A 17,521-nucleotide genomic window follows, 5' to 3' on the forward strand; every position below is an offset into this window, starting at 1 on the left:
TGACTATCATGAATAAATAAAATTTATAAAAAAAAATATGGCAACATATACCAAAAACATGAGGAGGAGTAAAGAATGAGTTCAAACTTAAATGACCATCAACTTAATATATCCACACTACTATATCAACACTAGTATATGCTGAAGAAGGTTATATACAAACTTAATGGTAACCATATATTCGAAACCTCTAATAAATATGTAAAGAACAAAGAGAAAGAAATCCAAATATATCACTAAAGAAAATCAGCACACCACAAAAGAGAGAAAAACAAGAAAGGATCAGAGGAAATAGAAACAATGACAAAACAAATAAAATGACAATAGTTACATACCTATCTACATTACATTATTTTGAATGTAAATGGACTGAGTGCTCCAATCAAAAGATGTAGGATGACAAAATGGATAAAAAAAAACAAGACTCATCTATATGCTGCCTACAAGAAACTCATTTTAGATGTAGAGACACCTGCAGATTGAAAATGAGGGGATTTGTAATACAAATGGATGTCAAAAGAAAGTTGGAGTAACAATACTTATATTGAATAAAATAGACTTTAGAACAAAGGCTCTAACAAGAGACGAAGACAGTATATAATAATAAAGGGGATAATCCAACAAGAAGATATAGCAATTATAACTACTTACGCACCTGTATACATAAAACAGTTAATAATAAATATAAAAGAACTAATCAATAATAAGACAATAATAGAAGACTTTAATACCACACTTACATCAGGGGATACGATACATAATGTAAACAGAAGATCAACAAGGAAAGGATGGCTTTGAATGACATACTGAAACAGATGGATTTAACAGATATAATCAGGATGTTCCATCCTAAAACAGCATAATACATATTCTTTTCCAGTGCACATGGAGTATTTTCCAGAATAGACCACATATTAGGCTACAAGATAAGCTTAAAAAAATTCAAGAAAATCAAAGTCATTTCTATTCACCTTTTCTGACCACAACTCTATGAAATTAGAAGTCAACCACAGGAAAAATTTAGAAAGACCACAAATACATGGAGGTTAAATACACACTACTAAATGATGAATTGGTTAACCAGGAAATCAAAGAAGAAATGAAAATCACATGGAAACAAATGAAAATGAAAACATATCAGTCCAAAGCCTGCAGCAAAAGCTGTTCTTAGAGGGAAGTTTATGACAATACAGGCTGACCTAAAGAAGCAAGAAAAATCTCAAACAACCTAACCTTATGCCAAAAAGATAAAGAAAAAGAACAAACAAAACCTAAAACCAGCAGAATGAAGGAAATAATAAAGATCAGACAGAAGTAAATGATATAGAAACTAAAAACACAATAGAACAGATCAATGAAACCAGGACCTGATTCTTTGAAAAAACTCAATAAAATTAATAATCCCCTAGCCAAACTTAATAAAAGGGAGAAATGACTCAAATGGATAAAATCATAAATGACAGAGGAGAAATAACAACCAATACCCAGAAATACAATTATACGAGAATATTAAAAAACTATATGCTAACAAATTGTACAACCTACAAGAAATGCATAAATTCCTAAAATCATTAAACTACCAAAACCCCTCAAAAGAATAGAAAATTCAAATAGACCAAAAAGTAGCAAAGGAATGCAATCAGTAATAAATAAATCTTCCAATAAACAAATGTCCAGGACAGATGGTTTCACAGGTGAAGTCTACCAAACATTTAAAGAAGAGTTAATACCTATTCTTCTCAAACTATTAAAAAAAAATAAAAAAGAAAGGAAAAATTCCAAATTCGTTCTATGAGGCCAGCATTATCCTGACACCAAAACGAGAGAAAGACACCACTTGGGGATGCCTGGGTAGCTCAGCAGTTTAGCACCTGCCTTCGGCCAAGGCATGATCCTGGACTCCCAGGATTGAGTCCCACATCAGGCTCCCTGCATGGAGCCTGCTTCTCCCTCTGTCTGTGTCTCTGCCTCTCTCTCTCTCTCTCTCACTCTCTGTCTCTCATGAATAAATAAATCTTAAAAAAAAAAGAAAGAAAGACACCACGAAAAGGAAGAACTGTATACCACGATCCCTGATGAATATAGATGCAAGAATCCTCAACAAAATGCTAGCAAACAGAATCCAACAATACATTTAAAAAAATCACTCACCACTATCAAGTGTGATTTATTCCTGGGATACAAGAGTGGTTCAGTATTTGCAGATCAATCAATGTGATAGATCACATTAATAAAAGATAAACCATATGATCATCACTTCAATAGATAGCAAAAAAAGCATCTGACAAAGTATAACATCCATCTATGATAAAAAAAAAAAACCCTCCACAAAGTAGGTTTAGAGGGAATACATCTCAACATAATAAAGGTCATGCATGAAAAACCCACAGCTAATATCATCCTCAATGAGGAAAAACAAAGAACTTTTCCCCTAAGGTCGGGCATAAGACAAGGATGTCCATTCTCACCATGTTTATTCCACAGAGTACTGGAAGTCCCAGCCATAGCAATCAGACAACAGAGAGAAATGAAAGGCATCTAAATCAGTAAGGAAGAAGTAAACCTTTCACAATTTGTAAATGACATGATACTCTCTATATAAAACTCTAAAGACTCCACTGAAAAACTACTAGAACTGATAAATGAATTCAGTAAAGTTACAGGATACAAAATCAATGTACAGAAATCTGTTGCATTTCTATATGCTAATAATGAAGCAGCAAAAAGAGAAATTAAGAGAACAATCCCATTTACAATTGTACCAAATATAATAAGATATCTAGGAATAAACCAAACCAAAGAGGTAAAAGGCCTGTGCTCTGAAAAGTATAAAATACTGATGAAAGAAAATTGAAGGCAACACAAAGAAATGGAATACATTCCATGCTCATGGGTTTGAAGAAAAAATATTGTTAAAATGTCCATAGTACCCAAAGCAATCTACACATTTAATGCAATCCCTTTTAATATACCAACATTATTTTTCAAACTAGAAAAAACAATTCTGAAATTTGGATGGAATCACAAAAGACCCCAAATAGCCAAAGCAAGCTTTAAAGAGCAAAGCAAAGTTGAAGGCATCACAATTCTAGACTTCAATTTATATTACAAAGCACAGTGATCAAAACAGTATGGTACTGGTACAAAAACAGACTCATAGACCAGTGGAATAGAATAGAGAGCCCAAAACTAAACCTACACGTACATGGCTAATTAATCTACAACAAAGGAGGCAAGAATATGCAATGGGGAAAAGACAGTCTCTCAACTAAATGGTGGTGGACAAACTGGACAACTGAATTCAAAATGGATTAAAAGCCTAAATGTGACATCTGAAATCCTAAAATTCCTAGACCAACACATTGGCAATAATCTCTTTGACATTGGCCTTAGGAACATTTTTCTGGATCTATGTCCTTAGGCAAGGGAAACAAAAGTAAAAATAACCAAAACAAAAAACTTCTGCACAGTGAAAGAAACAATCAACAAAACAAAAAGGGAACCTACTGAATGGGACAAGATATTTACAAATCCTATATCTGATGAGTAGCTAATATCCAAAATATAGAAAGAACTCCTAACTCAACACCAAAAAACCCCAAATAATCCAATTAAAAATGAGGATTTGAATGAGATGTCACCTCACACTTGTCAGAATGGCCAGTATCAAAAAAACAAGAAGTAACAAGTGTGGGCAAGGATGTAGAGAAAAAGGAACTTCCATGCACTGTTAGTGGAAATGTATACTTGTGTAGCCATTGTGGGAAACAGTATAGAAGTTCCTCAAAAAATTAAAAATAGAAATACCATAAGGTCCAGTAATTATACTTCTGGGTATTTATCCAAAGAAAACAAAAATACTAACTTGAAAAAATATATGCATCTCTGTTTTCATTGCAGCATTATTTACAGTAGTGAAGATCTGGATGCAACCTAACTGTCTGTCAATTGATGAGTGAATAAGGAAGATGTGGTACACATGCGTGTGCACACACACAGGAATATTACTCAACAATAAAAGAGAATGAAATATTGCCATTTGCAATGAGGGGATGGACTTAGAGTGTATTATGCCAAGTGAAATAAGTCAGTCAGAGAAAGACAAATACTGTATGATTTCACTTATAAGTAGAATCTAAAAAAATAAAACAAATCAGCAGAAACAGACCCCTATAGAGAACAAATTGGTGGTTGCCAGAGAGGAGGTGAATAGATGAAGGTGAGTGGGAGGTACAGGATTCCAATTCTGGAATGAAAAAGTCACAGGAATGAAAGATTTAAAAAAGAGTGTGTGTGTGAAAAACAACCTATAATTCCAATACCCAAGGTAACCAATGATTGTAAATTGGTGCATATCTTTCTAGACACTATAAATAGAAACGAAATACTCTACAACAGTTTGACACATTTGGATTTTCCCAACTTTGCTCAAGTTTCACACATTAACCAACTGAGATAGTTACATCATAAAATGCACAGACACCAAAAGAAGGATAGTATATTGAAATAGAGCTGTTTAATCATTATAATTTTTCCATTTGTCACAGGAAACTGCAGATTTTGTTCCAAAACTTTAAGGGGAAACACATATTAAGGCTCTAGTTAACCCAAAAAACTATTGGCAATTATGTAGCTGAAGGCTTAGGATGTTAAATATAAGTACTCTACCGTTGTCAGAATTATGATCAAGCAATGACTAATGAGAGATCATATGTAAAAGAAGACTGACTTTGAGATAAACAAGTATTGCCTTCTCCTTAAATGCTATTTTCTTGGATCTCAAAGGTAGAATTCCCAGGAGGCTTTGCAACATACAATAAAAGTCCTGGTTTCCACATTCCTTTTGTTTACCCCCTGAGAATTTGCTGAGAATTTCTGAATTATTTGATTGATTCATTTCAAGTTTACTTTCTCCCATTCCTTTGGCACATTAGTTTGGTTTATGTGCTCTCTAAAAGCATTTATAGGATGCTTAATGTCTGATACTGGAACGCATTCATAATGTTACGGCTCCTACACAGGAGGATTCAGTTGAAAAAGAACAAATGGCCTCCTTCCTTTTTCTTTTGTTTTCTTTTTTCTTTCTTTCTTTCTTTCTTTCTTTCTTTCTTTCTTTCTTTCTTTCTTTCTTTCTTCTCTTTCTTTCTCTTTCTTTCCTTTCTTTCTTTCTTCCTTCCTTCCTTCCTTCCTTCCTTCCTTCCTTCCTTCCTTCCTTCCTTCCTTCTTCCTTTCTTTTCTTTTTTTCTTTTCTTTTCTCTTCTTTTCTTTTCTTTCTTTCTTTCTTTTTTTTTTTTGAATTTCTTTACTGCTGGCTCAGGTATTACATGCTGTAATAACCCCTCACATGTTTTTCAGTGATTGATGATCAAACTGCTCAGTTGTTCAGTCTAGCATTTTAGAGTCCTTGATACTTTTTAACAAATTCATTGGAATCAAGCCTTTGATAGTGAATAAAAGAAGTGAAGTAAAGCAATAATTTAGGTCAGGGAACACAAGGCTTTATCTGTGTTGCCAACTCCAGTCAATTGATGGGTAGTTTCTGTCTGAAGGATTTTGATGCTACTTCCAAGGTCTGTGGGAAACATTACTACCAAGGTAATGTGTGGAAGAGTTCATGATGTGTGGGAGTTAGGTGATGTAAGGAAGTGAGGGGAGAGGATTCCTGGCAGAGGACAAAACGCATGGAAGAGCATGGTATATGTGGAGGGCAGGGGAGAGAAAGAAGGGTAAAACTGCAAGAAATTCAAGGTTCCTGAAGCCAAAAGTTTCAAAATATGAAGCTGTGAGAGATGAGAATATGAAGCATGTAGGGTTGTCAATGCACAGTTTAGGAGCTTGGACTTTATCTAGTTGATTAGTCAGAAGGTTTTAAGCAGGGAAGTGATGGGCTTGCTTGGCTTAGAGTTTTGAATGATTGTAGTCATGATGGTTTTGGGGGACACAAAGTTCAGATAGAATTTGTAGAGTATTTTCAGGGAATTTTTGCAGTATTCCAAGATATAGATAATATGGGCCTGAACAAGGATTGCTAATAGGAATGGGAAAAAAGTAAAGAAAAATTTAGCAGGAAATTTTACACATGGCTAGAAAAGGAGGAAGAAGCAAGAAGCAAAGCTTGGGAGACTGGATAGGCAGGGAACAGTATAGATGATGTATTAAAAATATATTTATAACTAAATGCTAAGTGTTTAGGCTAGACTATAGGACATAATATTATACAACATCGAACTACCTCTTCATTACTCTCTTTTAGTAGAGGAAGACATTCGTATAAATCATTTTTTAAATGCATGTCTCCTATTTATGAGGGATACTAGAAAGCAAACTATAAAGGGTATGAAACCAAGGAATGTATTATATTTTGGGTGATTTCTACATCTCTCTCTCTCTCTCTCTCTCTCATCTATCACAATAAGAAATAATATAGTCCATTGTAAATAAAAAATATAGCACAGAGAATAAGTGTCTCAAGCACATGGTGGCATTATTGTCAAACCCAGAATCCTTTTAAGAGTTAGAGTTGTAGGGGCAACTAGATGGATCAGTGAGTTGAGCATTGGACCGATTTTGGCTCAGGTCATGATCTCAGCGTCCTGGCACCAAGCCCCATGTTGAGCTCTGGACTCAGCGGGGAGTCTGCTTGAGGATTCTCTCTCCCTCTCCCTCTGCCTCTCCTCCTACTCTCTTATTCTAAGATAAATCAATACACATATTTTTTAAATTAGTGAGAGTTGTAGGGAGTGGGTAAAGAATTAAAATTATTAAAATTTAAAAAATTAAATAATTTATTAAACAGGTTTTTATTATATTGATCAATTTATAAAATATTTTCAAAACTATTTGCAAAAATAAAATTCTAATAATAATATTTGGTTAAAAATTTTTAAAAACTTGGGATAAGAATAAAACCAGACAGGACACCAGAACAACAAGCATAAAATAGAACTATCCCTAGCAAACAGGAAGCATGGTTACTCAATTTATGAAGTCAGAAATGGATTCTATATGTGAATTCCTGGTGAAATAGTTTCATTATCTTCTTTTTTTTTTCATTCATTTCTGCTAGATTTGCAGCAGAGAACGCACAGATGGTTTATGCCCACACATTCACTCATACTCTAGAGGTTGTTAGGTAAATCTGTGGTTTCCACGTCTCAACTGCTATTCTAATATTGTACCCTCCATCATTGCCCTAAAAAGAGTGACTGGCTGGCTCTGACTGTAGTAGAATATTTTGCTGGTTGGGAAAGTAATAATATAGTAATATACCCCGGGGCTGTGCTGGATACATTTGACATTTGGGAAGATACAAAATGTTGGGGATCTTTTTCCCCCAGGGGGAAAATTACTGCAACCTTCTGAATTTCAGAATGTTGGATCTGGGACCCTCAGATTTGATGAATATTTTTGTTTATAATATATGTCTAGGTTAGGTTGCCTGGGTGACTCAGGGGGTTAAGTGTCTGACTCGATTTTAGCTTAGGTCATGATCTCAGGGTGATGAGTTCCAGCTTCACACTGGGCTCTGAGCTGGACATGGAGCCTACTTAAGATTCACTCCTTCTCTCTCTTCCTGTCTCTCCCCTCCCTGCTCATGCATCATGCACTCTATAAATAAGTTAAATAAGATAGATAGATAAATAAATAAATAAATAAATAAATAAATAAATAAATAAAGCAAGCAAGCAAGCAAGCAAGCAAGCTAGGTTGAAAGAGGCAAGAATAGAATTATTGACCTCTGGTCCTTATGGGCAATCTGGAATCTATTTCTCATTAGTCCACAGCTTTTCTTATCAGCCTTTGGCCTAGTAATTATTATTTTTTATCTTTCAAAAATAGTTACTGCAGAGAAGGAAAAAAATACTCCTTATGCCCTTTTAGTATTCGGTTTCTAGAAGAACAAACACTTTATTTATTTTTTTTTCTTTTTTTTTTAATTTATTTTTTATTGGTGTGGAAGGAGCCTCGGTGTCCAACGAAAGATGAATGGATAAAGAAGATGTGGTTTATGTATACAATGGAATATTACTCAGCTATTAGAAATGACAAATACCCACCATTTGCTTCTACGTGGATGGAACTGGAGGGTATTATGCTGAGTGAAGTAAGTCAGTCGGAGAAGGACGAACAAACACTTTAGAATCAGAAAAATGTGCTTTAAACTTTAGGCATATTAATATCTCCTGAGTGTCAAATTACTCGAATCACCTTATCCAGTTAGAAAAATATTGTAGAGTTTGTGATAACATTGTGGTCAGGATTAAGTGAGACAATCTAAGTAAAGTGCCTAGCACAGTGTTTGACAAACAGTAGATGACCAATAATTGGCAGCTATAATTATTACAGAAGGTATAAAAGGTTTCCTGTTGGTGAGGCCAGATAATTGTCACATAATCTCCTTTATTCTCCATTTCAGCCTCCTTCCCACTCCTTCCTCTCCCTACCCTTACCAGCTCTACTCCAGTACTTGGGACTCTCATGATGCTGTTTGCCCTTTTTTCTAGTTTAACATCTTTTGTTTCCAAATTATCTTCCTTATTTCCTTTCTTCCAGACCTTCTAGTCTTATGACTTCTACTTTGGTTGCCTGCCATATCTAACCTTGTAGAGGCTCTGTTAATGTCATTTATGCCAAAATGTTAAAGACTAATATCATTTTCATAGGCTAGTTTTGCCAGCACATACATCTATTTTAGTAAAGATCAACTTCATAACCTTAGAGAATAAAAATGTGGAACTTACATTGGAGACATCAGCAATAGACACAGAGGAGATATTTTCAAAGAGAGGCACTCAGTCATAATAACAACAAAAACTAATGAACAGCTTCCATTTAATGGGTGTCTATTTTACACTGAGTTTTATTTTTTTTTACACTGAGTTTTATATGCCTTGCTTCACCGAACCCTCACAATTAATAAATTAAGTACAATCATTATTGCTATTTTTATGATGAGGGAAATACAGTGTGGAGAGGCAAAATGAATTGTTGAAAGTTATATACACCTAGTAAGTGGGAAAGACAGGTTTGGAATGCAAGTCCATCAAGCTTATTGCCATCTCTCTCATGCAATCACTTACAGGCTAAATTTTCATCAGGGTAGGTATCTCCGTGCTCTTCCTATCATTACTTGCTGGAGCCTAGTGCATGCAATTAATAGTTGATGCATGAATTAATGAATAAATATCTATTCTGTCACAACCCCCTCTCTATTTTACCTCACTGGAATCAACTTTTGCTTGGAGACCTTACCTTATCAAATATTCCAAAATTCTGAACTGCCAGTAGTCCATGTATACCATTGTTTCCTGACCTTGTCTCTATCTTGCTGTCTTATCTATAGACCTTGCAATTCCTCATTTTCCCAAAAGTCTCTGAGCTAAGTTCCACTTACCTCAAGAATTCAGGAGTGGTCTCCCTCCATAAGGCTTTCCATTTCTCTCACTTCTTCTCCTATCCTCTTCCTCACTGTCTCCGTTCCTCTTCCCATCATGGCCCAACCCAACAGGGTTCTTTCCATGCCTGTGTCTCCCACTAGATCATGATGTATTTTAAGGTCGATGTCTGTCATATTTTTTTTATCTTTTATTTTGTACCTAACATATTTTCTTTATATGCTTCTGGCCTAGCCTAGTTTATCAATTTGAAGGTACTTTTTGTCATATTTTAATATCTATGAATTCAGGATACACCTTCAGGTGATGGAATCTTTTTTTTTATTTATTTTTTATTGGTGTTCAATTTACTAACATACAGAATAACCCCCAGTGCCCGTCACCCATTCACTCCCACCCCCCGCCCTCCTCCCCTTCCACCACCCCTAGTTTGTTTCCCAGAGTTAGGCAGTCTTTACGTTCTGTCTCCCTTTCTGATATTTCCCACACATTTCTTCTCCCTTCCCTTATATTCCCTTTCACTATTATTTATATTCCCCAAATGAATGAGAACATATAATGTTTGTCCTTCTCCGATTGACTTACTTCACTCAGCATAATACCCTCCAGTTCCATCCACGTTGAAGCAAATGGTGGGTATTTGTCATTTCTAATGGCTGAGTAATATTCCATTGTATACATAGACCACATCTTCTTTATCCATTCATCTTTCGTTGGACACCGAGGCTCCTTCCACAGTTTGGCTATTGTGGCCATTGCTGCTATAAACTGATGGAATCTTAAAATTATAATTAACAGTGTTTTCTCTGACCTAGTGATAAAAAAGAAGAGTTGATTGAGTCCTATAACCAATGGCATCTTAGATTTAACATAATACAGTCATAGATAATAAATAAAGGTTATATAAATGAAGAAAGGAATAGCAACACAGCCCTGCTCAATTCATATTATTATTCCTACTTATAATCTAGCTGTTCTGCATCATAGACAATGTGACAGGGCAACAGTTGAGCATTATTCTTTATGTTGGGTTTTCCTAGTACAAGTAAGACATAATACACTACCTCAAATTATTCTTAATCATTTCTTTCTGGGTTTACAATATATGTTCCATATGCTTGTCTTCTAGGTGAAATTGATCTTCAAATTCTTTCCAAACTGCAGACTCAATATCCAGGAATTCATATCAACAATGAAGTTGTTGAGCCAAGTGCTGAGCAAATTGCCAAGTACAAAGGTACCTGTAAGCCATGGTGCTCTACATCAAATCCTATCCTGAAAGGCTTATCAACCCAAATTTGTCCCCTTAGTCATTAACAACACAGTTACTGTGGTATGTTCTTTGTAAGCTTATTGGGAGAAGAACATATTTAATTTGTTTTCTTGGCAGACATGACTAACACCTCAGAAATACGAACGGTGAATAATTAGATTTCTTTTTTTACTGACTCCTTTTATTCCCTGGTTATCAACTATTATTTTTGATGTTTATTCTTAGAGACAGTCATTAATTCATTCAGAAATATTTAAACAGAATCCTTGCTCTTAAAGAGTGTGTTTAATGGATTGTAGCAGAAGTCATTAAACTTCTCTGAAAAAAACACACACAGTAAATACTTTAGACATAGAAGGCCTCACAATCTCTGTCACAATTAATCAGCTCTATTATTATAGCACCAAGGCAGCCATAGATGATACTGATAAACTGAGTGTTCATATGTTCCAATAAAACTTTATTTGTAAATACCAAAGTTTGAATTTTATATCATTTTCACATATCATGAAATACTATTCATTTGATTTTTTTCAATCATTTTAAAGTGTAACAACATGAGACATGAAAGACAGGCATAAAGTCAGGAAATATAATAGTGCGTTTTTAGTCTGTAGTCCTTTTAGAAATAAGGTGGTGAGCAAGATATAGTCCATGGGCCATGGGTGGCTGACTACTGGGTTACAGAATCATATCAACTTGTTTTCCAGTGATAAAATTCACCAGTTGATTCCCCATTAATACTGAGATAATGTAACCTATGTCTGATCAGCATTCTCATAATTATTTCTTATTGATTCTTTCTTTTACCTCTAATTTCATTTAATACTAGAAAAAATCAGGGTGAACTCTCTGGTTTTACAGAGCTACATAAAAAAGAAAAATGTGCTTTATATCTGTTATGTATATAACATTGATTGCATTAAAATTCGAAATGGAAATGGATTCTGCATTTGCAATTAAAATTGATGGTGTGCCATCTCTTTTCTGTATTTTAGAGCTTGTAGCCAAGACATCAAACCTCGAGAACATAAAGTTTGCTTGGCATAAGGAGACATCATCTGAATATCAAAATAGAATCAGAGAGAAAAAAGAATTTCAGAAGTGGGACTTTATTCATATGATTCAGGTAAGAAATATTTATTGTTATATATTCTCAGAAAGGAGGTTTTTTTTCAGAAGTATGTATGAAGAATGCCTGATATTCTACCTTTAGGAAGAAAACTGAAAATCTGATTTCTGATTTTACAAGTGAGCATTATCTACAGAAACTGAGGATAAATATGTTGATAGTACTGGGATAGTCTCTGTAAAATTAAAAAAGCCAGTTCTTTATACTCAAACACCTTTAGAGTTATTGATATTTTTTCAATATTGGCTTAATCAATTTTTGTAGGATTGGAAGTTCATAGATAGATTTGAGGACAGTTGAGTGTGACATATCCTACCTAGCACAGCGCTCCAGTAGCTCTAATGGTATGGATGTACCAATGTCCTGGAGTTTCTCTGAATCCTCTTGCTTTTCTCTTCTGTTGATGACCTGGCTAGTGTGCATGTGACAGAAGGTCAGGTTAGATAATTTCTTAGGTCAATAAAATTTTACTTATGTCAGTCAGTCACTCAGTAGGAATTTATTTCCGTGATCCAGCACTGATAGTGTATTTCTTAGAAATACACTAGAGTATTTCTTAGAAAGGCAGTGACTATTCATTAGGTGTTATAGGGATGGATATCTGAGAATCACTGATATTTCTGGATAGCATATGGGTGTATAGATCTTGGGTACTGGCTGCCATTAGAAAATATGCATATTTTAGAAATATCAATATTAACAGTAAGAGACTTCTATAGTCCATAAGCACAGTCATTACAAAGGAATAAACTTATAAGAAATCAAAGGAAGAAATGACTCTAACATTAGAATATCCAAGTGATCCTATATCTCTGCTCTACTAGTGACAGAATAATTTACTTATGAAGGAGTACTTAAATTGTCCAGCAAGCCTACAGTGTTTCTCAATTAGACTTGCTCTCCTCTTTCCTCACGTAACTATTTCATACCTCTCTTTCTCTCTCCTTACACCTCCTGTAACCCCTCCCCCACCACTCATTTCCAACTGGTAACCTGACTTTATACTGTATAGCAAAGAGGAATCATCAGATAGAAAGTCATCTTTCACCCTCCAAATTTATAAGCACAGCTGTATCTGTAACCACCATCTCTTTTGTCTTATTACAGAAGCCTCCTTTTATTGAAAACTAATCCCTCCACTTGTGCTCTAGATCCCATTCTTTTTCTCCCTTCTTTCTTAGAGCAATTCTGTTTCCTCTGCTTTATTACTCTATTCCTCTTTCTTCCTCCCTGTCTATTCTGCATTTTTCCCATATTATGTCTTTGTCTCTTCATTGTTCTTTATAGTCTTAATATTCTCATGACATTCTTTCAACTTAATGTTCACAGTCAACTTCAGAGAATCTGTGTCTATCAGATCAAATTTCAGAGCATCTGTTATGGCCCACCTCCTCTTTTTCAGCCAGATCACATCATAGATTATTAGCCATTTTATGGATTATGTATCTGGGTATCTATCCCTGTCATGAACAGCAGGGAGTGACATGATACTAAATATGGCCCTGAAGCAGCATAGGCCATATGCAGGTCCATTTTATTTCATTCATTCATGTGAGAGGAGCATAATTTAAGTTGTACTTGCTTTATGCAACAAATTGTATCATGGGCATCTACCTAGAATATTGAATTCTTGCCCAAGAGAGATGGAGATAAGATATAAGAAGTTAAGTATCTGTGAGGGTAGATTCCAGCAATGCAAGCCTTTTGGGAAAAATTTCTACTGGCAATGTATAATTCTTAGCTCTACCTGTATTGAGTGGAAAGGCCTCCCCCTGAATTCAGAGATGTTCCAGAGTTATTAAAAGGGGGTGATTTCGAAAAAAAAATAAAAGGGTGGGTTGACCCCTAGAACCTTGTGACCAAGCATGTAACCTCATGCTTTATTCAGTCCATTTTCCTAGAGAATCTGTCAACATCAAAGCCTGACATATTTTCTGTGATTTAAAGAAAGCATCTGTGAGCATATGGTAAAGCTAGTGCAAAGGGCTTAATTTTAAAGCAACGTTCCATGAAATGGGGTCTGTTTTTACAGTGCCAGTACCATCTTCTTCCAGAAGAACTATAATTCACAAAATATAGAGTAAGCATAGAATCAATACCCCAATGTGGACTGGAGACTAAGTATCTCCAGCTATAAATGTCTCTATTATTGAAGCCAGAAAGAGTAAATTTAAAACTATTTGGCAGTAATTGAGCATATAACATAGTTTTCCTTTTTCCCAGATATTTTATCACATTATTATTTCTTTCTCTATATAACATCTTTAATTTTTAAATTCTAAAAATGTTTTGTTGAGTAAAAATCTCAATTTGAAAATCAAACTTTCTAATAAGTATCTAGCCCAATTAACAAAGACATTGACATAGAAAAGCATCTAATTTTTCTTTTTCTTCATTTCTAGATGCTGTATTATGTAAAAGATATCCCAGCTACCCTGAAATTCTTCCATAGTCTCTTAGCTACCAATGCTAAGATGCTCATTATTCTTGTGTCAGGTAAATTATTTACATTCACTCTGAATTTTAAAACAGTAATAGTGCATATGTGCTCAGATACATGTGTTTGAAGGCAGCTGCTATATTTTGTCTTCATTATGAAATTCTTGACTTGGCTTCTGATCGTAGTCAATTAATTAACACAGTATTAGGAAAGTCCTTCACAATGGCTATCAATTTAGGGAGTCTAGTGGAATTAAATGTCTATATACTCCTTTCTCTTGGGAAATTTCATATTTGTTGTCTATATATAAATCCTTTTCTCAATAACATAGAGCAAATACCGCTAATAGGATTTATTTTTAATGAGACCAAAAATAGTAAATATTTCTATTTACCTCCATTTTGTTTCTGGAATGTCTCTTTCCTTTCTCTGATGTTTATTAATACATAAATAAAGGTATAAATATTTGGGAAGCTTTCATGTTTGATTAATTTGCATTTCTAGAGCCATTATCAATATTGTTCATGATAGATTTTCTCAAATAATTACCAAAAATTATTATTTTGCTTTATGTTACTCTCTTTTTTCCAAAGACAGCATTTGATGTCATGTTGCTTCCAGTATATAATAAGTACCACTTAGAGAATGTAAGCAAACATGTTAATCAATGAAACACTGGCATTGTTGAGTTCATTAATTCATCACTTCTTTCATTCAGCAATCTTCATGGATTGTTTACACAGTGCTAGGCAGATTAATTCTAGATATACAACAGCTCTATCTTCCTAAGCTTATAGCATACTCCATACTCAAAACTATAAATCACAAAATTCATTAACTCTTAAGTATGAGGAATGACTTCAAGGATGGCAAACAAGGTTGTTGCCTGTAATACAAGGTTTGGACTCATGCGGGAGTTTTGCACATGAGAGATCCTGTATACAACATTTCCCCCAAGGGACATTTTGATACACTATTTTTATCTCTGGTTAATTAAAAATACTCATTTATCTGGAAAAATTCTGTCTTCCCATTTAGAAGGGCTTATGTATACTAGACGCTTGCTACTAGCCTCTATCTAAATTAAAACACTTAGGTGAAGCCATTGTACTACATTTGGGAATACAAAGGGAAACTTGGTTGTCACCAGTGAGGACACTCTATTCTTGATAATCTGTATCAATAATAAAGAAAAAGTGTTACAGATAGAACTAATTCATCCAGAAGTCATGTGTGTTTGATTTTAGGATATGTTTCATATCCATAGAAGATCCACTCTTATTTATATTTGGTCTATCCTTTTTTTTTTTTAAGATTTTATTTATTTATCCATGAGACACAGAGAGAGAGAGGCAGAGACATAGGCGGAGGGAGAAACAGGCTCCATGCCTGGAGCCTGATGTGGGACTCGATCCCAAGACCCGGGGATCACAACCTGAGCCAAAGGCAGATGCTCAACCACTGAGCCACTCAGGTGACCCTGTTTGGTCTATTCTTAAATATTTTCAGAAGTTAAGTATTTCAGTGTCAGAAAGCAGTTTTCTATGAGTATATTTCTACCAATAGGAAAAAGTCAGCCCAAGGTTAAGAAAGCGGTGTAAGTAGTTATAAACAACTGATAATCGACTAAGTGCCCTTATGAGTACAGTATTCTGTTGGCTATTTCATGAATACATTAATACAATCCGTGGCTCATTGGCATCAAGAAATGTGCAAACCAAAATAGGTGCAGTGAAATATATGATGATATAATGCATGCAACAGGAATGCTGAGGCACTTCTAGCTGTGTGAACTTGGTCTATAAGTCTTAGCTTATTCAAGGGCTATTTCTAGATAATCATACCTACATTTCATCTATGCATATATATGGTTCATATGTACTATGTATTCATTCATTAACACAGAAAAATCAAAGAAAGGGAGAAAAGACTCAAATATCAGCTCTTTCTTCAAAAGTATTTTGAGGAGATCCCTGGGTGGCTCAGTGGTTTAGCGCCTGCCTTCGGCCTAGGGCGTGATCCTAGAGTCCCAGGATTGAGTCCCACGTCAGGCTCCCTGCATGGAGCCTGCTTCTCCCTCTGCCTGTGTCTCTGCCTCTCTCTCTCTCTGTGTCTTTCATGAATAAATAAATAAAATATTTTAAAAAAAGTATTTTGAGGCAAAAGTTATTCAGTCAATGTAGTTTGATGGTGGAAATATTTGCTCACTTTTTCTGTATACAGTAAACCACTCTTTATTACTGTACCCAGCATGGAAGACAGGTATCCCAAAGAAGAAAACATTGTTCATAAACATAGTTCCTACACATAAGAATGCAACAAATAACAGAAGTACAGTTATTAAAGGGATTCTAATGACCCCCTGCCTTTATCACATGCATTTCTTTCTTAGAAGAGATTTGCACAGCTACAAGAGAAATATCATACATATATTTCTTCTTAAAGAACCACTTAGCAAAAGAGAAGATAAATTTAGGTATTTTATTTTGGACTTTCCAATTCTCTCCTGATGTTAAAGTTATAGCTTTATTGCTTCTATCAGAAGAGTTTTAAGTAAATAAATTAAATATATGTAATTAAAAAATAATCAACCTTGTTCAATATAGTCTCCTTTTCAGTAAAGAAAATATTCTACTTGAAAAGGTAAATAAAATTGTCAAATATGTTGATCTTGTCATCAATTTAATATAATCTGAATGACTCCAGATTCCCCAGTCTTAGGGGCTCACTCATAATTCTTACAAATCCAGAAAAGAAAAATGATAGGACCCCTTGTTCCAAGTGACTTGGATCACCCACTCCTTGCCCCCTGACTCCTGAGGATCCTAGGGGTCATGCTTACATGCTCATGATTGTTGCCAACCACTATTTGCTCCAAACTTCTGCTCCTGGTTCAAATTTTGATTTCCTATCTCCAAACCTTGCATGTCCTTCACCTGCCTTTTCTTATCCTCTTCTGCTTTGCTTCAAATGTAAACACAGCCCTACTTCCCTCATTCTCCAAAGCACCATTCTTTGATTTGGGGAGATGGCAAGATTGATGGATGGAAGAACAACAGAAACAGAATTTAGCACAAAGGCCCACAGCCACTCTTTTTCTAGCTGTTCTCCTGCTCATTGGTACCCTTCTCCCTTGCACCTACTCATAACTTCTCCCAGACCTCACCCATATCCTTGTAGCTGACTACTCTTCCTAAGATACCCACTCCTTACTTTCCTCTTGCATCCTTTTTGTTACATGGTGCAGTTTAATGCCCTTTTGCTCTATCTCTCTCACCTGG

At 35.0% G+C, this 17,521-nt stretch overlaps 1 protein-coding gene across 2 annotated transcripts in view; it reads left to right on the forward strand.

The window, feature by feature from the left end:
- Positions 1-17,521, forward strand: part of HNMT (histamine N-methyltransferase) — a 46,356-nt gene that overhangs the window by 22,634 nt on the left and 6,201 nt on the right. For both annotated transcript variants that reach the window (XM_038565099.1, XM_038565100.1), the window contains 3 exons: positions 10,525-10,632; positions 11,667-11,797; positions 14,203-14,296. In XM_038565099.1, the coding sequence (XP_038421027.1) occupies positions 10,525-10,632; positions 11,667-11,797; positions 14,203-14,296 (333 nt within the window). The remainder of the gene's footprint in view (positions 1-10,524; positions 10,633-11,666; positions 11,798-14,202; positions 14,297-17,521) is intronic.

This window comes from Canis lupus, chromosome 19, assembly GCF_011100685.1.
Source record: "Canis lupus familiaris isolate Mischka breed German Shepherd chromosome 19, alternate assembly UU_Cfam_GSD_1.0, whole genome shotgun sequence".
NCBI lineage: Eukaryota > Metazoa > Chordata > Mammalia > Carnivora > Canidae > Canis > Canis lupus.